The sequence below is a fragment of the Uloborus diversus genome, chromosome 3, assembly GCF_026930045.1.
Source record: "Uloborus diversus isolate 005 chromosome 3, Udiv.v.3.1, whole genome shotgun sequence".
In the NCBI taxonomy this organism is placed as follows: Eukaryota; Metazoa; Arthropoda; class Arachnida; order Araneae; family Uloboridae; genus Uloborus; species Uloborus diversus.
Window position 1 is genome coordinate 179,102,045 of NC_072733.1, and position 23,062 is coordinate 179,125,106.

At 34.3% G+C, this 23,062-nt stretch overlaps 1 protein-coding gene across 2 annotated transcripts in view; it reads left to right on the forward strand.

The window, feature by feature from the left end:
* Window positions 1-1,359: 1,359 nt before the first annotated feature.
* Window positions 1,360-23,062, forward strand: part of LOC129219310 (succinate--CoA ligase [ADP/GDP-forming] subunit alpha, mitochondrial-like) — a gene marked incomplete at its 5' end in the record, with an annotated part of 324,980 nt that continues 303,277 nt past the window's right edge. For both annotated transcript variants that reach the window (XM_054853659.1, XM_054853660.1), the window contains 2 exon segments: window positions 1,360-1,521; window positions 18,517-18,617. In XM_054853659.1, coding sequence (XP_054709634.1) covers window positions 1,476-1,521; window positions 18,517-18,617 — 147 coding nt within the window.

Sequence of the window (23,062 nt, forward strand, 5' to 3'; positions counted from 1 at the left end):
TTTTTAAATTGAATTGCGATTACTATTAATACCTTTATATGAATTTCCGATCAGATGTCAGCTTTAAGAAAATATTGTTAGGCTAAAAAACTATCTTGAAGAATAACAGAAATAATTAAAGAATGAAATTTAATTCTCGAGTTTAAAGTGAAAATAATACAAAGAAATAAATAGATAAAACACCTTGCAAACGTGCTGATTTCATACTGTCATGTCAAAGTATCCTGACATTTTCCTGTCATATCAATACGTATGCAATATTACAAAAGCAAGATCATCTTGCCTAGACCTTGATTTCATGCTGTCATGACAACATCTTGATATTATCCTGTCATATCAATACGTATGCAATATTACAAAAGCAGCCTACCTTGATATTTTCCTGATATTATGCTGCATACACCTTGTCAGTCAATATTGTGGCAGCCTGCTGACAGCATAAATGGAGTAACATAACAACATTGAGGCAGCATTAATGCAAGATGATTTTCTTGCATGTCAACCTTTATGCAATACTGAGGCAAGATATTTTGCTTACTGGGAAAACGAAAAAAATAAGATTTTTAAATTACCTGAGTATTTAGAAAAGCTAGATCTAAATAAAAAAAGAAAGATAGAGAGAAATTTAAACGGATTAAAGTGCGGAAAGTAGTTTTTTTTTCTGGATTTTTTTCTCAAGGCGCGGGGCCCCGAGAAGAATGGGGCCCGTAGCATTTGCTACTTCTGCTCTATGGCTAATCCGGCCCTGCCCAGAACATTGGGCATAATGTGCTCGGCGGCAAAAGTTCCCGGTGTTCAAAATGCTCGGCGCCCGAAGTTCCCGGCGCCCAAAGTGCTCGGCGTCCAAAGTTCCCGGCGCCCAATCTTCCTAGACCGCCAAGTTACGGTGCTTGTTGTTCCTCTGCTGCAGATAGAGGCCTCAGTAGAGTTCTCCATTTGGGGCATTAGCACCTTATGCTCCAGGCGGAAAACAACCCAAATATGCATACTAAAAAAAATTAAAGAAAATAATAATAATAAAGCTTTATTTTTTAAAAAATATATATAAACCTTTTTTTTTTCTTGTCCACCGCCCTTTAGGGGTACCAGTCCGTCCCTGATAGGAGGACAACAAAGCGCAGATCCTAAGCTATAGCTTCTTTAGCTTATTGGTAATTCCAGCCGAATAGTATAAAAGGTGCACACAGCACTTCAGCAAAAGAAGTGAGCAAACAAAAACTTTTCTTTCACACGTAAGTAGCCTGAATTCCTGTTAATGTGAAAAATTAGATTTCATATAATTTTTCTCGGAATATATTGAGAGGAACTTTTTTGTCGGTTCAATAGTCTGAGCGCGAATGTCTTAGCCATCTAGTTAGATAACGCTAGCGAGGGTAGAAAGGGCGAATAGCTCCGTGAATGTTAAACCAGTAGGTCGGCTCAATAGCCACTGAATAAATTGTCTTTTGTCAACAAGTAAAACGTGACTACCGACCATGAGTATGGCCTCGCGAACTTCTGCTGTTGCTTTTAAATCATTACGTAAGGAAATTTCGTTAAACATTTTTCATAGTATTAGTATTTTTTTCTTACATAAAAAACAAAAATCTATGATTATCGATTTTCATGGGAACAATTTTGAGTCTATGAAATGCAATCGGGACGTTTGGTATGGATTATGTACTCACGTAATCTGATAATTTATGGTTACATTGGAAGGACGAATGAACCGCCTGCGTTGAGAAACAAGAGTAATTTTCGTCATTATTGAGCTTTTTTTTTAAAATCGACCCAAATGTAGAGAATATTTTGAAACGTTGAATGTTATGAGAAATATTTCTTTTAAAACCAATGTAATCTATTGGTGCTGTAGTTTATCACTCGTGTATAATTCGCACGTTTTTGTCTGATTTTATGTTGCGAAAATCCAGCTGCAATAAATATGGATGGAATTTTTTGATATCGTGCTAATGAATTGAATACTTTTCTTCACTTCACAGTTAGAGAGGGTGTGGACAGCTAGTTGGACTAGCCAGTTTCGTAGAAGGAGGAAGTACTCTATGAAGCAAATACAATGTCTTATACTATTGAGGGTGTCACTAATTTCTTCCTATGATAGGGGAGCTTGAACACCTCTTGTTCCAAAAGAATAATTTACCACTTAACTGATACGACAGATACGATAATATACTGATACGACATGGATTGGATTCAGGTATAAGACCTGGTTCGGTGGTACTCATGGCCTGCATAATTTACCACCCCCCAAGCCGCTGAATGGATACAGATCATAGATCTTAAAATAGAATAGATGTGCTTTCTCCCCACTTTTCTCCTCAGAGCTCGCGCCAACATCCTCCGTTAGAACATCACATGATCAAGGGACACCCTGTACAAGAAACTTTCCCTTATCGAAGAGACTCACTTTGCGCTGCGATCAGTTGCACAATTAAGGGAAATTAACCCATGGGTTAAATGTTTAAAGCATGGGTTAAACCCCCCTTTAAGCATGGGTTAAATTAAAGCATTTAACCCATTATTAAAGAAAAAGGGAGCACTCTGTTCCTCACGTAACACCCTCATATTTTTTACTAAAAGTAATAATTAAAAAAGGTAACATTTTTTTTTTCATTAAGAAATCGCAAATGTATTTGTTGTACTTTTGAAAAAAAATGTTCTTTGTTACCTTTTTAAGTTATTACTTTTTAATGAAATGCGGGACAAAATGACAGCTTTTTCATGGAATAGTCCATTAGATATTTTCCCATCATAACTTTTGAAGCAGGCGCACAAGCTATTTAAACTTTTTTTCAAGTGCTTTAAATACTGAGTAGAAATAGACGTCTTCAAAAACTTAAACAAAAATTGACCTTATAAATTTTCTTTTATTTCAATCAAATTTTTCAAATACAGATAAATAGTCTCAAAGCGTGCTTTTCCCCCACAATTTTTGAAACCAGTGCAACAATTTAACATAAAAACCCTATCTAAAACCATAAACCACAATTAGAAATACAAATGTAAATAGTTAAATAATTAAATAATATTCTAATATTCGCATGCATTTCGCACCAACACTACATTAGCCAAACAAATAACTTTGGTTTGTTCCTAATTTTTAAGCAACTTCAGTGTTTTTTTTTTTTTTAAGTACTCAGAAAATAAATTCATTTGCAATTATAAACTACATAACTGGTCATTTGACTTCCGCCCCCTCCCCAATTTTTCTTTTCTTTTTTTTTTTCGTTCCATAGAATATGATAATTTTGACAATTTAAACTCGAAGGTGAAAAAAACTAGTGATTATTGTCCCTTAACAATATTAATATTGTTACTTTCCTATACTAATTGGTCTTTGTGAATTATTTTCATTGTTTGAATTGACTGCTCGATACATTCTAACGCTTAAATATGTAGTAACGATAGATTTTATAAACTTGTTAACGAGAAAATCTGCTGCTTCTGTTTCCAACATATGCTTATTTAAACTTAGAAAAACGGAATTCGAAATTTTTCTCATAACTCTTGTGGTCTCATGAGTAACATTATATTTTTGTGTTTTACTCCCAAAATTTTTTCACATTCTCTCACAGTTGTTCTTCACGAATGTACATATTTCAATGGCTGCAATCTTGCAATAAGTTATCATACTTGAATGTGTCCCAAAATTCTTCAATTTTATTAGGCCTATTTTTTGGTTTGTTGTAGTTGAGACTGCATTGCAGTCGTCGCAGATCACAACTGAGTTTACTTGCCGGACAAAAAAAATCCAGCGTAGTCAGAAACATCATTAATATACTGTGTCATGTTAATTGAGATGATATCTGAATTTTCCAAATCGTCGTCAAAGGAATCGGAAGAAAAGGCTTTCTTTCAAAGCATTTTTTGTTACGCTTCAAATTTAATCTTAGCATTTGAAGGTTGTCAAAATCAGCGCAATTTGAAGAACTGGAATCGATCAAGGCTTCGACTGGGATCGATCAAGGCCTATCTATCCCTTTTTAAGATCTATGGTCATCGACCCCCCCCCCCCCTTTGTATCCGCCATTGCTCCAGAGCATATTTATGATCAAAAGCGACTCTTTAATTTCCGTATGAATGAATAATTTTTTTTTCGCACTTCGAAATTGTCCGATGGTTATTGTTGAATCCCCCATCACAACCTGATCGCACTGAAAAAAGTTTCAAGGTGATCCTGAGTAAACTTATAAGTCATTAGGCAGTTTAGAACTGGAATTCGAAAACCTACATACTTTATCATATGCTCCCAGCACACTTTTCATAGAAATTAGGGAACCTAAAAATTCAGTTTTTCGCGGACATACTATAACTAATTTTCCATCGCTAGTTTTTAGTGATTTAACATAATGCTCGGCATCTATAGTAAATTGTTTAAAATATTTTTAATTTCGATTCTGCATGGGGACTTTTTTTGCTTTTAGCAGAAAGAAAGATTTCTGCTGCTCACTATGTCTTTATTTTTTAATAAAATTGGCACTACCATTGCATTCATCAAACCCTCTTTCACTAGAAAATCTCAGATTCACACATATAGAGATTTTTCACATAAGTATAATGAAAATCTTCAGACAATCCTAGACTTTTAATGACGCTTCGCATTGTTAGATCACTACTGCCCGAGAAGAGGGAGACACATTGTCCCTTGATCACGTGATTCTCGGAGGAATCATGATGACCCCCACTTTCTCCGGGCAAAATACGCTGCGCTGTAGGAGAAAGGCCTATCGATCCCTTTTTAAGATCTATGATACAGATCTATCCAAAAAAAGTGGAAAGGGGAGATCATTTGCTCAGGGGTTATAGCGGTATCTGATTAGCTTTCAAAAAGAACCCAATGAGATTAAAAGTTCGGAGTATGGTAATATTTTGCTGTAATGCGCAGATGGCTGAAATGAGATCGACATGGCTGCGGCTGACTGCCAAGGCAGCTTCATTTGTTTTAAATAATGAAATTTTCTATTTGCAACCTGATATTTTTATTTGTTTGAAATACGAGCGTTTGTGGTCTCAGTAAAAATACTTTTAACATTTTTGACTAATGTGGTACCTTTTAGTGACTCTTGCCAAGGATGCAACAAGAAGAAGGGCCGTAATTTGTCAAGATTGTTTCGAAAAAATATGAGTTTAAAGTTAATTACTTTAATTATTTTTTCAAAGAAAATTAGTTAAAATAAAGCTAGAAGGATAAAAGAGGCAATCCCTAATGCTCCCCCCCCCCTCAAAAAAGGAAAATTTTGCATGCATGACTCATTTCCTGGGTTTTCTTCATACTTCTACACTGCAGTGGCATATCTGGGAGGAGTGAGGGACGGCTAATTCCTCTTTTTCGAAAAGGGGGCGTTTTTTTAACTCAGATTGGGAAAAGAAATATTTTGAAATATTACTCAAATAAGATACAATATGTATTACAAATTGAAAGAGAAGAAAACTCTTCCCAGAAATATTACAAAAGATTCACTTAACCTGCGTTTTTAAAGCAACAACTTCAAAAATATTCCTGGGGATTGTCTCCCCTTCTCTCACCAAAAACATTCAAGATAGTATTAAATTTTAGCTTCAATTTCATAAATGTTCCGAGTGAGAGTCCTCGAAAACTCCTCATCCAACATTACAGAAGCTATATTAAAGGCTAAAAAAACTTTTTTGGCACTTCAATTTCGAAAAGTTTCCAGAGAGGGCCTTGAATCCAGGGTTGGTAAAAAAAACCGGTTTTTTTCAACCCCCCCCCAAAAAAACGGTTTTTTTGGTTTAAACCAGGTTTTTTTTGTTTAAACCGGGTTTTTTTTTCGTTTAAATACTATTTGCGAGAAAAACAATTAATTTTCGGAAGGTAATTGAGGTTCCATGTAATTAACAGTTATTCAATAGTCACATTATATCTAATTTCTTGATTAATTAAAGAGATTAGAACAAAATCTTGTAACTAAATTAAATAATTAAAATAGCTTTTTGCAGGGAAATATTGATTGAAATGTTTGACTTGATTAACATATTAGTATGCATGTATATATAGACCCTTTATGATACGAAATACTGGCTTCATTTTTGATTTCATCAAATGAAAGCCAGATTAGGTCTTTTTTTCTACCAGAATTAGACATTATTTTTAAAAAAATATGAGTAAGTAACTTTTGTAAACTGCACAGGTTAGCTAAGGCAAAGCAAATACCAAAATTCCAATTCCAATGAACAAAAGGGGGGAAAAACTAAGATTTATCTGCACCCAATAGTCACAAAGCAGTATAGGTGTATAGCCAATCAAAATCTTTTGGGCACACAGAATCCAAAAAAAAAAAACACCAATGGAGAGTGTAGTTTATATGTGAAGATTTATATATTTCTCAATCTATTTTTACACATACATTTGCATTTTGTTCTGGGAATTTAAAAATTTGTCTTTTAATCTTCCTACATTATAATATAAGGAACTATTATGTATCATAATATGAAGTATAAACTCTTTTTAAAAATTTGATTCAAAAAATATTATTTGTGTTCACCTGCAGAACAAATCTTAATTTTTAGGTGCAAACAATTAAGTTAGACTGTTGATTACCTTACAAGTCAAAGTTAAAATTCCAGGAAAGTGCAAATAAATGGGTAAAAAGGTCACACCCCTGCAACAGGAGTGAGCAATATAATGGATTGCATCTACAATAAAAGATTCAATCCTTAGTAAATCTTAACTAATCATGCAAATTAAGCATAATGATTGAAGTTGACTGAAATCTGCTTTATGGCTCATATATGAAATAAAAAATATATTGTAACGGATCCGGCGAGACTTCCAACTTTCTTGAAAGGACGACACAGTTCTTGATAAAAACACAGGAGCTTTATTTACACTATGTACAGAAGGAATCGTTAACAACTGCTAAATTAATCATCAGCAATTAAGCAAATATCACTCAACACCGTAAACTCAACGGTTACACACATATTTGCTTCCAAATACGAAAACAACACAGCGAAATGCCTCGCAATAAACAGAGCTAATACACTCTCAGTACGAATTCTCAATCGAAACGGAACTTTTTATCACGCGGAACACTTTTGTAAACATCGAAAAGTTTCAAATACAAATACAAATACAAAAGTGACGACCAGCAACAGGCTCTGGGCCCAGCAAAACTGGTCCTAGTCAATTTACAATCCCCAGTGAAGATCAATGGCCCTCTTAAAACTGTCTACTCCTTTGCTCATTACCACCTCTTCCGGTAAGCTGTTCCAAGGTTCCACTACACTGCTAAAATAATAATTTTTCCTAATATCCATGTTAGCCTGAGATTTAAATAGCTTAAAACAATGACCCCTTGTCCTGTGTTCAGTGCTAAACTTTAGCCCCGTAACATCTTTCGTTTTAATAAATTTAAACAGCTGAATCATGTCCCCTCGGTCTCTTCTTTGCTCAAGACTGTACATTTTTAGTCTTCTAAGCCTGGAATCAAAATCTAAGTGGGAAAGTCCACTTATTAGACTTGTAGCCCGCCTTTGAACCCTTTCCAATACATTAATGTCTTTCTTAAAATAAGGAGACCAAAACTGAACAGCATACTCCAAATGGGATCTTACCAAACTTCTATATAAGGGCAGAAGAACTTCTTTAGATTTATTTGAAATAGATCTATTGATAAACCCAAGCATCTTATTGGCTTTGTTGCTAGCAATGCTGCACTGTAGGCTAAACTTTAAATCCTGACTTATTAAGACCCCCCAGATCAGTAACTTTGTCTGCCTGACTAATGACTGAACCTTGCAAATAATAACTTGTACACTTGTTTCCATGCCCTAAATGTAGCACTTGACATTTCCCAACATTAACAGCCATACCCCATTTATCAGCCCACTCCGTAATATGATCTAGATCCTCTTGCAGCTGATTTGCTTGTTCATCATTTTCTACAGTCCCCATAACTTTGACATCGTCAGCAAAACAATTCATGTTCCCAGAAATATTTTTGTGAATATCGTTCATAAAGACAATGAACAAAACAGGCCCTAACACTGATCCTTGAGGAACCCCGCTTAAGACCACACTCCAATTAGAATAATTTCCCCTTACAACTACTCTTTGTTTCCTTCCGGTCAGCCAGTTTTTTACCCAAATGAAAGTTTTCCCTCCTATTCCTATATCAGCTAATTTGCTAAGTAGAGCAACATGCGGTACCTTATCGAAAGTTTTTTGAAAATCAATGTAAACAACATCCACAGGCTTCTTATTGTCCAAAGCCATGGTAACTTTGTCATAGAAATGTAATAAATTAGTTGCACAAGATTTACCTTTCCTGAAACCGTACTGAAAACTAGTCAATAGATTATTAGTCTCTAGAAAATTTACTATCTTAATTTTCATCAATGTTTCAAAAATTTTGCAAACCACCGAAGTTAGACTCACAGGTCTATAATTTCCCGCACTCCCTTTAGACCCTTTCTTGAAGAGTGGTGTAAGCCAGCTTCCAGTCCTCTGGCACTGTCCCCGAATTATAAGAAGCATTGAAAATGTTTGTGATTACATCTGCTAATTTCTCTGCACATTCAACTAAAATTTTCGGATAAATATTATCTGGCCCCGGAGTCTTAGTCTCTTTAATATTTTTTCAAATGAAATAAAATGTCATCCCTGGAAAATACAAAGTCCTCAAGCTGTACTATAGCTTGTGTCTTGTTGGTCTCAACTGTTGAGATACAGTTATCGTTAAAAACACTCGAAAAAAGTTATTAAGAACATTAGCAATATCACTATCGTCCTGAATTAAAATTCCGTGCTCATCAACCAGTGGCCCAATATGACTATTTCGAACTTTCCCCGAATTAGTGTATGCGAAAAACCTCTTGGGATTCCTGTTTATGTTATCTGCCAGTCTTTGCTCCAACTCTCTTTTCTGAATCCGTACCAAATACTTAAATTTACGCCTTGCCTTACAATATTGGAGCCTATCTGCACTGTGACCTGTTTCTCTAAACCTATGAAAAGCAGCTTGCTTGTAATTTAGAGCGTCTTTAGTTTCCCTGGAGAACCACTTTGTCCAAATTTTAGTGTTGACACCCTTTCTCCTAAAAGGAACATGATCCCTAACCGTATTCGCTAGATTTTCCTTAAACTCTGCCCATTGAAGATTCACATCGCTATTGTCCAATCCAAAAGAAAAAAACTGCTTTCAAACTCTGCCGAAGTGCCACAAAGTCAGTATTTCTGAAATTGGGCACAAACCTAAAATTCTCTACTTTGTGCATATCAAATTTAATCCCAAACCTAATACTGTTGTGGTCACTATCTCCAATGTGTTCCCCTACATATAACCCCTGAACAAATATCAGAAGAAGAAATGATGAAAGCTGAGTGTATGATGTGGAAGCTAAAGCTGGTGCTGCCTTGCCTGTCAGCCACAGCCACCTCATTCTCACTTAAGCCACCTGCAAATTACAGGAAAACATCATGGCGCTCCGAACTTCTAATAGTCTTTTTTTTGAGCTTATGGGGGTACCGCAGTACCCCTGGTAATTCCCGTGTGCACACCTCTGAAGGCCATGCTGGTGTGCATGATAGGCAACTGCTCATCTCCCTCACCACACAATCTGTCACTGGTAGGGAATGCAATTCTCTACCAAAAATGAAATACTTGTATTTGGTACTTCTAAGATGTGATACCAGAATACTGGTATTATTATTATTCTCAAAAGGATCAAAACATATTGTTTCATTGCTACTTTTCATAATGTTGAGCAAAAAGTGCAATAAGAATATTTATTGTGGATAAATAATTATAAAATGCAGGAACAACTATTATAATGAAAATTCAATGTTAGTAAGGAACAATGCCTCTTTTTGAATTGTCACTAAGCCTGAAACTCATTTTGTGTACAAATTTTCTGCCGTTGAAAAACTTTTCCTGAATTCAAGCCTGTTGGTGGTACTGTTAATAATGTGTGATACAACTCCTCTAATTTCCTCAAAGTCCTTTGTTTGCAAAAAATTTGATCTCTTGCTCGTTGTTTTTGGATACATGCTTTTTACCCGACTGCGCATGCGTGACGCAAAGGAGGGTAGTGTGTTTCTGAGTCTTTGTATGTATGTTTGTTCCTGTGTGGTGTTGTAGAGGCTAAACGCCTTGGCCAATTTTGATGATTCTTAACTCAATCAATTTGTCTTAACCTTGGGAGTGTCACTAAACATATGACAGTAATCAAAATTCACCATACAGTAGAATACCTTTATAATGCCGACCTATATAACGCAATTCTCTATAACCCGCACAACTTTTCAGAAGTTAACAATAGGTTTTGAAGTTTAAAAAATCCCTCTGTTTTGCTTTGAAAACATAAAAATTGTTAGGCAAATTAAATTTAGGAAGTTTTTCATCTTTCCATCTTAATTTAAAGCTTTTAAATGAAAATTAGCATTCATAGTAAGCAGAAAATACCAGATGGCTCTTGAAGATGCAGGTGTTATGTAAACCATAAAGCTAGCAGAAGTGCAGGATATTTCACTTTCTTTTAATTGTGAAACATTTATTTTTGGCTGACTAATTGTAATGTTAGTGCTTTAATACTCATTGCAGATAAAACTCACTCTAAAGTGCTATTTTATAGATATATTCTGAATATTAGTTTTAAAATTTGTTAAATGATATCTGTATAACTCAAAACCCTGTATAACGCAAAAGCTCTGGTCCCAAGGTGTGCATTATAATGGTCTTCTACTGTATCAACAACCAGTTGCCATATTGTCAATTCGGGATCATGTTGCACAGTACATGCGTGCTACACAGAATGCGACAAATACAGGTTGCGTTTTCGCTGACTGTATTCTTTGTGTACAATGTCTACTAATTTGATTTTCATCCCTAATATGTTGCATTTGTTTTTGTCCTGATTCAAGGGTTGAGTTTCGCGAGGTGTACTTTCTTGACAGGCTTTTTTAGTTTTTGGAGAAAGATTTGACTATGGGGGGGGGGGGGGACGTTTCCGAGTGCGCATCATCATGAGTTACATAGACTGTTTTTTTAGCTGTGCTGTGGTTGTCTTAAGTTCACACATTTTTGCTAAAGGCCAAGCATATGTAGCTTGAAGTTGAGTTAGGTCCCTAGAGGGACTAATGATCAGTAGTTTAGACCACCGCAAGTTACTTAATAATCCTCACGATATAAAGTTTCTCAATGAAATGACAAGATTGTGAAATTTATCGTCTTATAATCATAACTAAGTCAATAAAAATTAACTAAAAAGTAAAATAAAAATAATTATTAAATAAAAACAAAAATCCCGTCTACTTAAAAACCAAAAAACTAAAAAGAACAAAATATAAGCCCATTAGGTTAGAATTTTTTTAAGTACTACTGAATAACTACACAATTGAAATAGTTTTATAATCGGTACAGACAAAAGACAAATCATAAATTAAAAAGCAGAATAAAAGGATCAACAGTCGGGGGCCATTCAAATTTTACAGGGTTCCTTGATTGGTCAAAAAGGCACGTCTTTTACTTCACGTGTCCACTTTTCATTTGGGCAATCCTTATATTAAAAAAAATATATCATAAAGTATTGCTACTATTTTTTATCAATTCAAATAAATTATTCACAGCACAAATACATTTGTAATTATACTTGAAATTAACTTTTGGATAAAGGGCAAGTGAATGATCGAGTAGGTGGTAAAAACAAAAATTTGGTGCACAAAAATGCGATTCCCCACACCATCTATTGATGAAAATATATCATTTTGTACTCTTTCCTCTACTTTTGTATACAGATAGTTGATGAATTCGTGCTTTTGAAGCGTAATTTTTACATCAATAGATTGAGTTTGGTACTGATTGATTTTAGTCAAATAAGAAATGCACATCTAAATCAAGAGTAGATGATATCTAATAAATAAACAGAAAACTCGTGGATTAAAAACTATTTATTATTTTCAACTAATACCAAAAATTCCTGTATTTTACCTCAGTTAAACCGGTATTATGGAATTTCACAATAGCTCAAAATATGGGTATTAGTTATATTGATATTACAATCACTAGTCATTGGTGAGTCACACACTCCATTTCCTGTTGAGCTGCAGTCATGTAAGCATGGCAGTCACTATTGATTTTAAGTGTGAATTGCAAAGTGTTGTTAGTTTCTTGCAAGCAGAAGGTAACAGTGCAGAATGATATGCTGCATGAATACAGCGTTGTCCCATTTTCTTCTGATTCTCCCCTATAGGTGGAGGAGCAAACAATCAAATTTTAGCCCCATGTGATTTTTTTAACCCCCAATTATGGGGGTTACTTTTTCTGAAAGGTATTGGAACGAGGAAAATGAATTTCGATGTTGCCAGTCTCGAAAATGGTGCAAGGGGGTGGGGGGGTGGCTATAACTGCACTGGGGGCAAGTGGTTTTCCATTCAATTTTTATGATACGATTATGGGAGTTAGTTTTTCTGAACGGTATTGGTACGAGGAAAGCGAGTTTGGATGTTGCCAACCCCGAAAATGGTTCAGGGGGGCAAAGGGGGTGGTTATAACTACGTTGGGGTACAAGTGGTTTTCCGTTCAACTTTTGTGATAGAATTATGGGAATTAGTTTTTCTGAAAGGTATTGGCAAGAGGAAAGCGAATTTGGATGTTGCCAACTCTGAAAATGGTTCAGGGGGGCAGTTATAACTGCGCTGGGGGGCAAGTGGTTTTTGGTCAATTTTTGTGATACAATTATGGGAGTTAGTTTTTCTTAAAGGTATTAGTAAGAAGAAAACAAATTTGGCTGTTGCCTACTCCGAAAGCAATTTAGGGAGATGGTAATAACTTTGCTCGAAGGCAAGTGGTTTTCCTTTCAACTATTGTGATACAATCATGGGCGTTTTTCTGAAAGGTATTGGCAAGAGGAAAACAAATTAAGATGTTGCCAACCCCAAAAATGGTTCCGCGGGGGGGGGGGGGGGGGAGGCAGGGGTGCGATTATAGTACATAAAAAATCCAACAAAGTCTGTTAATTAGTACAGTAAAACCTGTAAAGTTGACCACCTTTGTAAGTTGACCACCTGTCTATGTTGACCGCTTTTGTCAGGAACAGAATTAGTCCTTTCTCGTATAATGAAGGAAAACCTCTGTAACTTGACCACCTTTCTATCTTGACCACCTGTCTATCTTGACCACTAATGTACCTCAAATTTGGTTTGGAGTATTGTAAAAAACCCTTTGTAAGTTGACCACTTGGATTGTTTTTTAAAACTTAATTTAGCAAATTATTTTATTATTTTTTTATAGCTTTCCAAGAATATTTTTGATGCCAGACCAGCATTTTACCAACTAAATAAAACAGCAGCATAACTAAAGCTCCTTGTAAGTTTAACCCACATTGGAAAAATACTAAGAACCCTTTTATTCTCCAAACTTGTTTTTCTTTTGTTGTTCTATTTGAGATTACCTTTTGTACTCTCTGTTCAATGAAAACATGTGTCAGTAGAAAAGTACAAAGTATTTTTTTTTCCAGTCGCAATATTTTGTGGCAGCACTGGAATTGTGCTAGAGTAAAAGTTACTTGCATTGCAGTATTTCTGGTGCAAGGGATTAAGAACTAGGACATTTATTTTCAACTGCCTTTTAGAACTATTAAGAGTCCAGCTTGTTGCTCTTTGTGTTATAGTTTTACATAAAATGGCTTCAAAAAGAAAGTTAGTTGAACTTGAGATTGATAAAAAATATGAAGTATTAAAATTAATTGAAAAGGGAGAAATCCAGAGAAAATTAGCTGACACATATGGAATTTCCAAAACTACAAACTTCAATAGGGAGTTATTTTGTTGAAAAGTAGGTCATCATGGTTATAAATGTATTAAATGTATATGAGAAAAAAAAAATAATAAGCAAAAAATTTGTTATTTTTGATTAGCAATAATTTTTTAGGAACTATTAATACCAAATAACTTTTTATAAACAATGATTTATTTTTATTTATTTATTTTTTGATCAATTTACTGAAATTTTAAATTTACATGACACATTATACGTCATTCTGAGAAAATAATCTCTAAAAATATTGGAATAGCATTTTAAATTATTGTTTCAAAGTAATGTTAAACAATGAAAGTGAGTTGAGCGGAAAGAGTAAGTGTCAATTAGTCAAAAAAAGAATACGTGGTGCAAGAAATGACAAAAAAAATCATTACCCCTCTTCATAAGTTGACCACCTGTATAAGTTGACCACCAAAGTACTGCACCGCAAGTGGTCAACTTACACAGGTTTCACTGTATTGACATAACTGTAAATTAAACTGATGGCATCATGAAATATTAATTCTAGAATACTCAAACATCAGAAATGGGACACCAGCTGTGGCGCACCCAGGATTTTTAGGATTTTCCTGGGAGGGGCTAGAAGTTTCGTAAGGAACTCTCATGCGTGAAATGAGGGGCATATTTTGAGAACACCCCCCCCCCCAGATTGATACAGATTTTTTTTTTTAAATTTCGTTTTAGTGTAGTTAAAATTTGGTGTCAACTTTTAAAAACTTTAAAAGAACACAATAGTTTTATTTGCTCTTCTCAGTACTTTCCCTGTCTTTATCCATCTGACTACAAAGTGAGTTTAAATTTTAAATATGGTAATAAGACACACATCAACATTATCATTCTCAAACTAAAAAAAAAAATGGATAAAGAAAACTAATAATATTACTTAGAAAAAGAAGTATTGTGCTCCTCACTAGTGGAAAAACCTCCCCCCCCCCTTTTTTTAAAAATTAAATCTCTTTTTCAATTAAATTTTCTAAATTCTGTATTTTTTTCCCAAAATTGAAATCAATTTTAGGTTAACTTTGCTGACTTTAGAGGGTCGAGGTTTCTCCTGGAAATTTTCCGAAATTGAAGCTTTAAAAACGCAATTCTATATTTGTCTTTGGTGATGTTGAGGAAATGGAGAAGACTCTGGTGTTCTTTCCAGAAATTTTCCGATGCTGAACTCTGAAAAGCGCAACTGTAGGCTGTCTTTGAGACATTAGAGGGGGCAATGAGGGATCTGCTCTGATTTTTTTTAAAACTCGGTCTTCTTTATTAAGATACAACTTTAGACAAACATAGAGCAACGTTAAGAATCCAACGACTCACCTCTGGGAATTTTTCGCCATTGAACTGACTTTATTTTACTGAATTTTGCGACTTTGGGCTTCATTTGGAACGAGGATGCGGGATATTCAAGGCTTCCTCCTGAAATCTTTTTCAAAATTAGACAGTTTTGGGGCAGAAGGGTGGTGGGACTAACTAAAGCAGTGGAAATCTCATAGAACAAAATTTTAATTTTTTCGAATCAACGTTTGGGGGGGGGGGGGCACAGAATTGAGTTTTAAAAATACATGCATAGTCTATTTTTGGGAGTGACAGTTTTAGGGGATATTTAGGGATCTCCTTCAGAGTTTTTTCTTATTTTTAATCTTAAAGATGCAATCTCAGGACATCGTTGGTAGTAACATTAGGAAATGAATTTGGGTTGAGGATCCTCTAGCATTTTTTTTTTTTTGGAATTGAAGTCCTAAAAATGCATTTTAAGCTCTCTTATAAGAAGGGTCAGGATTCGGGGGTCTGGCTCTTCCCTAAACCTTTTTCCTGGAAAAATTTTAGAAACATAATTTTATATATTGAGACATGGGGAAGACTTCCTAGCGCTGTCTTTTACCACAATCCAAAAGACAATCGAGACTGTGTCAGACCCAAAAAACAGACCAAGTTGAACCAAGGATCTAGAATAGGCCTTAAGCGTAGGCTTGATCATGTTGAGACTTTTATGATAGGGTGTTTTTCCTTGAATTTTTTTTTGAAATTGTTGGTCTAAAAATGCACTTTGAATATTATGTTTAGTGATATTAGGGTAGGGAAAGGTTTGGGTTCCACAGAAATTTTTTGGTATTGAAGCTCTAAAAATGCAATTTTAAGCTGTCTTTTGTCATGTCCGAAGAAGGGGTGGGAGGTTCGGGATTTATCCCTCCTAAAAACTCATTACAAAGCTATATTTTGGGATCTTTAGGAAGGGGAAAGGAAAGATCCCCTGCAGGTAATAGTTTGAAATGAAAATCCCCAGAAAGCCATGTTTAGCCAAGTTAATGAAGAAAGCGAGTAAGTGGATCTAATCCTAATATACATATTTTATAAAATTGAAATCCTAGAACAATTATTTAATGTCATCTTTGGTAAAATTAGGAAGGGGTGGAGATCGGGGACCGTTCTACAAAAATTTTCAAAAATTAAAGACCAAAAAACGATATTTTATGCCTTCTTTTTGATTTGGTGAAGGGGTTGATGCCCCTTTTTAAATTCCTTTTGGCCTCTGGGAGGGGCTTAAGCCCCTTAGCCCCCTCCGTGGTGCGCCACTTGACACCAGTTACGATATATTTAATAAGGAATATAAATTTAATCGTTGGAGTAGGTGGGGGGGGGGGGGGATTTTTGTCGTCAATTCCTCTTGAATTGAACACTAAATATATTTCAAAACTGAAATATTAAAAAAAATTAATGACTAAATGAAGTTATTTATTAGCAAAAAATTTTTATATTAAATTAATTCAACTATTTTTGCCGCAAAAAACACTTAATTTACTGATTTAATACATCAGTAATAAATACGTTACAAGGACTATAGTTAAAATTAACAGGCGGCTCCGTGAAAATCAAACATCCCGATGCGTGAGAATTAAATATTGTTCAAGTCAAGATTCCTCCGTCGAAAAAGTGCACCGTTCATGCCAAAACCACATGACCTGTGAGTGAGGTATCGCGCAGCTGACAAAAGTTGGTCTACGTAGCCACAACGTATGAAATTTGAAGGTTCTTAGCTTTCTCCAGGACCCCTCATCAAATTGAGACAAAATTAACATGGGATCATCTGGAAAGTATACCTTTCTAAACAGAAAAAGAATTTTTCCAATCGATCCAGTATTCTTGGAGCAAAACGAAAACATACATAAAAAGCCGCAAGACAAAATCATAACCTCTTTTTTAGAAGTCGGTTAAAAAAAGTCAAATTTTCTGATCATAATGTGTTTTACTTTGTATATCTGTTTACGAAACATTATTTAGTACAAGCAGCAACTTTTAGTTTATGTATTCATTGTGTAGATATTAATAAATCAATTGTTTTACTTAAACGAGCTATACTTGCTCAATGAAATCATTACCAAGTGTTTGTGACATCTCAAAATACTTTGGTGTAAAAAATGTAAGTTTAATTCTGTCTACGTGTTTCTACAGGGAAAATTATTGTGTATATAATTCATCAAAATCTTAAGAAAAACATGACTTAAGCCGTTAGATTTGCATCAATTACCACTCATATGTTCTCAAAACCAGCCTTAGCAAAATTTTGCTGTTTTTTTTTCTTTCATTTTTTTGCTGCAGCAAAAAATCCCATGACTTTTAGTTGTCATTTTTTTTTTGCCTCCACCATCCCCACTTTTCTATCAAAATCACTGCTTCTGCTTCAGACTTCATCATGACTCCCACTAAAATGGTTGTCTGTTCAAGTCTGGATCTACATGGCCACAGCCTCTGCCATACGGTTCAACTAAAGGCCCTGCGGCTCTTAGTAGCATAGAAATCTAGTATGCAGTTAGGGGCTCTGCTGATTTTTAGCAGAGGAGCCATTGAGCAGGGGCGGATACAGAAAAATCTTTTGAAAAAGGCCCGGGAAATTGAATAGCCCCCCCCTGCGCAACGTACAATGTTTCATAAGAAAGTTTTTATGACTTTATTTTTTATTTTATTTATTTATTTTTTGGATCCCTTCAGGCCAATGAATATACTTTTCTAAGTATATAAATATTATGCACTAATCTTACTTTGAATGTGGATGTAAAACATCTTAAACGTTTCAAGCCAATAAAAAAACTAAACCCTGTATAATGTCACCGAGATGCAATACAATGAGCAATTTTAATTTGGAACAGTCATTATGATTATAGCAAGGTTATTAAATAATCCCATACCTTGTTTGTGTTTTTTAAATTAATTTACATTTTAATATTATATGATAAAGAAAATCATAGTTCACCAATAATTAACATTTTTATTAAAAATGTTAATTATTGATTCCATCATAGAAAAATTAATGGACGAATCGCGATATTACGTTCTCTTGAATTCGAAACCAGCGAGTTAAATGTATTCTGCCACTCTGGCCTTTGATTCCAGTGTTACTGATTTGGCAAACAAAAATACTTTTATTCAAAATATACTGTGTGGTTTTTGTGTTCTTTTTAAATAATTATATAGAAAAATTTATAGAGAAGTCAAAAATTGATTCATGCATTTTGGGGGGGACAGGGATCCCTGGGCCCCCCTAAAATCTGCACCTGTCATTGAGAAACTTTAGAGCTCACAGGAAGGGATTATACACAGGCTTAACCCCCTGTTTATAACATTGACATTTATGTATACTAATCAAGTTATAGTAAAATATTTTTTCCCATAGTGTTTTTACAATTTATACTTTAACTCTTGTAGAGTATTTTAACCTTTATTTAAAAAAATTACTCTCTTTTACTTGTAGTTTCTCGTTCATATACACGAAGCTGTTATTCTCACACTCGGAATCATCTTAATATAAATAAAGAAACTAAGGTCATTTGTCAAGGTTTTACTGGAAAACAAGTATGTATTTTTTTTAAGCTAATATCTTTGACAAGAACCATTCTGTAAGAATTTAATTTTATAGATGTGTGGTTTCATTCTGCATAAAATTGGACAGAGAGATTATTATGTGGTATAAGACTCAAATATGTGCCTTCATAAACAGTTTAGCAATAAATTATTTACTTTTAAAGATGAATAACAAGTGTTAAGAACATAAACAATATATTAGAGCCCTATTTTGGGAATAAATCCTTAGAACTTATTATAGAATAAGTATGAGTCTCCAAATCATGTCTTGTAATAATGTTGTTTGCATACTGGTTATATGATCACACTAGTTATTCTCTCTATAAAGGAGAGGCAGTATACAGTCGAACCTTATTATTATGTTGCGTTTTGAACTATCAACAATATGCCTTGTCATCTCTGGTGTGACGTCTTTCCCGAGATAGTTTAAAAATTCATGATTAAACATTAGTTTATAATAAATTACTCTTAAAATGCTTTTCAATAAGGGTTTGTTTACTTTTTGAGCTACAATTTAACAACAATAAACCACCATACTTTTGATGAAGTTGGTTTTTAAATGAAAAAAAGGGCTTCTAGTAGTTATCTGGGAGATAGAAACCTATTAAAGGATTCTTCTTTTGGTCCCAATCGGTTTAGATTCTGACAGCTAATCCCCACCTTTCTAAAGTGGAAAAACACTCTCTAATTATTTTCTATGCTTTAAGGTTGTGTGTTCCTTCTCACTCCAATGAGAGGCCCTTATCTTTTTCTCTCATGGGAGAAATTTGCAATGACAAACTACAGCTGAAAGTAGCAATGGTCCTTCTCTTCTCCTGCTACTTCCTTAGTCAAAGTTTCAAAATCCATCCACTGTGCATTCCTTTCAATTGACAGAGTTCTGTTTTTATAATGGTCTTAACATTAGGAGTCAATAAACATTAAGATTGTATGCCGTAAGTTCGGGACTTAGAAAATGTGACGTTACGTCGGAAGTGTCGTGAAAGCCGGATGTCACAATAACGAGGTTTACATGGAACAGTAACACATTAAGTGATATAAGCGTGATTTGTTGATGACTTTTCTTTAAAGGTAAAAAGAAATATAAGACAGTAGTACAATATCCCTTTGTGCATCTTCCCATTTTTGAATGTGTTAAATCTTACAGCCATCAAAATATAGAAACATTCATTTCTGTAGTCAGAAAATTTTGTGAATATGTACTTTTGCAAATTATGCTACTTCAGCTTGATGACAGAACCTGGAAGTCAGGGAAAAGTCAGGGAACTTTATTGATTAGGGAAATATCAGGGACTTTTTAAAAAAATAACATAGAAAATTGATTGATTGAAAAAAAATTGAACCTTAACCTAAAACTAGGATTCACTTACGAAAACTTCTTCTGTGCCTGTAGGGTGTAGGGTAGCTGTAGAGTTTACAAAGCATGAATTTTCCTTTTAATCATTCCACTCTACGTAAAATAAAAAGCCTCACAGACAAAGAAAGAGCCCTCATTACTGCTCTAGCACCATTACCTTTACTCATAGTCTTAAAGTTATTAGCATATTGTAGTCGCAATCCCAAGAAGAAATATTTATTTTCAGATTAATTTTTATAAAAGCTAAAATATTACTTCTTCCCATTTTTAATTTATTTGCTGAAATCGAATGTTAAATCAAAATCAACTTTGCTTTTTTTCATCATATTATTCGCTGTCGCTGCAGATTATACAAAGGTTTTTTTCTCTTCCAACTTTAGAAATTTTATTTAAAAACCAAAGTTTTATATACAGGGTGGTCCCAAATTCATGGTACAAACTTTAATGGTTGGTACAGGACATTGTAACAAGGATTTATTGTATAGGAATGTATAGTCGCAAGTGACGTGGTTAGGCGTAAACAGGGGAAATAACGGCCGAAAGGAAAACAAAGATTTTATTGAAATCGTTGTTAACAAGTGTCATGTTTACAGTAAGTGTTCAAAATTGCGTCCACCATTAGCGATACATGCTTGACAGCGTCGGTGCAGCGATTGGCGTACACGTTCAAAGATGCCTGGTATTTCACGCACACCTGCAGCAGCTACAGATATGCGAGCGACGAGATCCTCATCTGAGTCAACTGGAGTCTCATAAACAAGACTCTTTAGATGTCCCCATAAAAAGTAATCGAGGCTCGAGAAATCGGGAGATCGGGGTGGCCAAGGGACTGGTCCACCACGCCCAATCCATCTAGCACCAAACGTGCAGGCATCGCAGCGTTCCTATATTCCTATATTTTCCTATATTTCTGAAAAAGTTCCTATAATTCCTATATTTTCCTATAATTTCAGTTTTCCGCTTCCTTTTTTTTTTGTGTGTGTGTGTTTCTGAATTTCAGCTACTGCCTTTCCTTCCCGCAAGCCACGCGCAGACGTCATTTTATCTTTCGTACAGTGTTTCTTCCTGAGCGGAGCAGCATTCGACTTTAGCTCGTGTGCGCAGTTCGTTTCTGCGCATATAAAGCAAGCGATGAACGATGCTAGCTCTCTTGTGTTTAAAAAGTGACGTCATGAATCGAATCCGGTTTTATCAATGAAACGAGATAATACGTAGTAAACCTAACGTAGAAAGAGAGAGAGCGTGGATTTTCTCTCTCGTTTGTTACTTGTTCAGTTGTTTGCTTCGGGCGATAGCTTCCATGTTTGAATGTGCTGAAGGAAGATTGAAGTTGTTGCGCCTTTTTCGGCCGATTTCCGCACTTCATAAGGTAAGCTAATGTTTTGATATTTCATATTTATGTTGCTCAGATAACTAAAAATGTTATCTTACAAAAAAAAAAAGTTGGATTTTTAAAAATTATTTTATTTTGTTTTCAGAATTTTATTTTACTCGGTCACGTGGTCGTGGTGCGAAACCTGCAATGTTAGCGTGAATGAGTTCAAATTCTCAAAGTAATAACTTTTCTCATTAACAAATTTCATATGTGTCATTTTCATATTTTTATTTATTTATTTTTTTTAATTCTCTGTTAGGTAAATTATTTTTTTTTGCAGCTTTTTCGACTAGTGGACTCGGAGGTCTGCTGAAGCGTAAATTTATAAACTGTGAATTTCAGTTGAATTTGCCCATCATTCTAAGGTAAGTTTTGCTTTGAATTTTTAAATTTTTTTTTCAAAAATCAAATGTAGCAAATTGTTTTCTTATAAAAATCGAATTTTTTATATTTTTTGTTCTGAATCGGACTCTGTCCACGTGCTCAACCTAAAGTTTGGCTCTTAAATGAGTTCAAATTATCAAAGTAATAATTTTTATATTCTGAAATGACTTAAATTTCATATGTCACTTCTAAATTACTCTTTTTCTTCTGTTTTTCTGTTCGGTAAATAGTATTTTTTTGCAGCATTTTTCAGCTAATGGACTCTGAGGCCTGCTGAAGCATAAAATAATTGGCTGGTTTTCAGTTGATTTTGCACATCATTCATTCATCGCAAAGTAAGTTTATACTTTGAATTTTTTAAATTTTTTTCTATAAGGTAACCAAAATTGTTTGCTTATAAAAATCGGATTTTAAAAATATTTATTATTTTGTTTTCAGACTTGGACTCTGTCACGTGCTAATCCTAAAGTGGGATTATATGAAATCATATGCTCAAGGTTAGAAATTTTTTTATTCTCTGAAATAACATAAATTTGAAGTTTCCTAGATTTCTCCAGGACCCCTCATCAGATCGAGACAAAATTAACATGGGACCATCTGGAAAGTATACCTTTCCAAACAGAAAAAGAATTTTTCTAATCGGTCCAGTATTCTTGGAGCAAAACGAAAACATACATAAAAAGCCACAAGACAAAATCATAACCTCCTTTTTAGAAGTCGGTTAAAAAAAAGCAGAAGTGTCAAATTTTCTGATCATAATAATGTGTTTTACTTTGTATGTCTGTTTGCGAAACATTATTTAGTACAAGAAGCAACTTTTAGTTTATGTATTCATTGTGTAGATATTAGTAAATCAATTGTTTTACTTAAACAAGCTATACTTGCTCAATGAAATCATTACCAAGTGTTTGTGACATCTCAAAATACTTTGGTGTAAAAAATGTAAGTTTAATTCTGTCTAAGTTTTTCTATGGGGAAAATTATTGTGTATATAATTCATCAAAATCTTAAGAAAAACATGACTTAAGCCGTTAGATTTGCATCAATTACCACTCATATGCTCTCAAAACCAGCCTTAGCAAAATTTATAAAAATCTTAAATTTGACAAAATTGCTTTCTTTCTTTTTTTAAATTTTTTTAATTTTCTGTTCGACAAATCGTCACTTGTTTTCTGTAAGTTACGCACATCATAAAGTAAGTTAATTCTTTGATTTTTATGTTGCTAAAAGATAAAAAAAATTGTTTTCTTGTTTAAAATCTGATTTATATACATAATATATATAATTTCAATATTTTTATTTTTTGTTTTCGGAATTGGA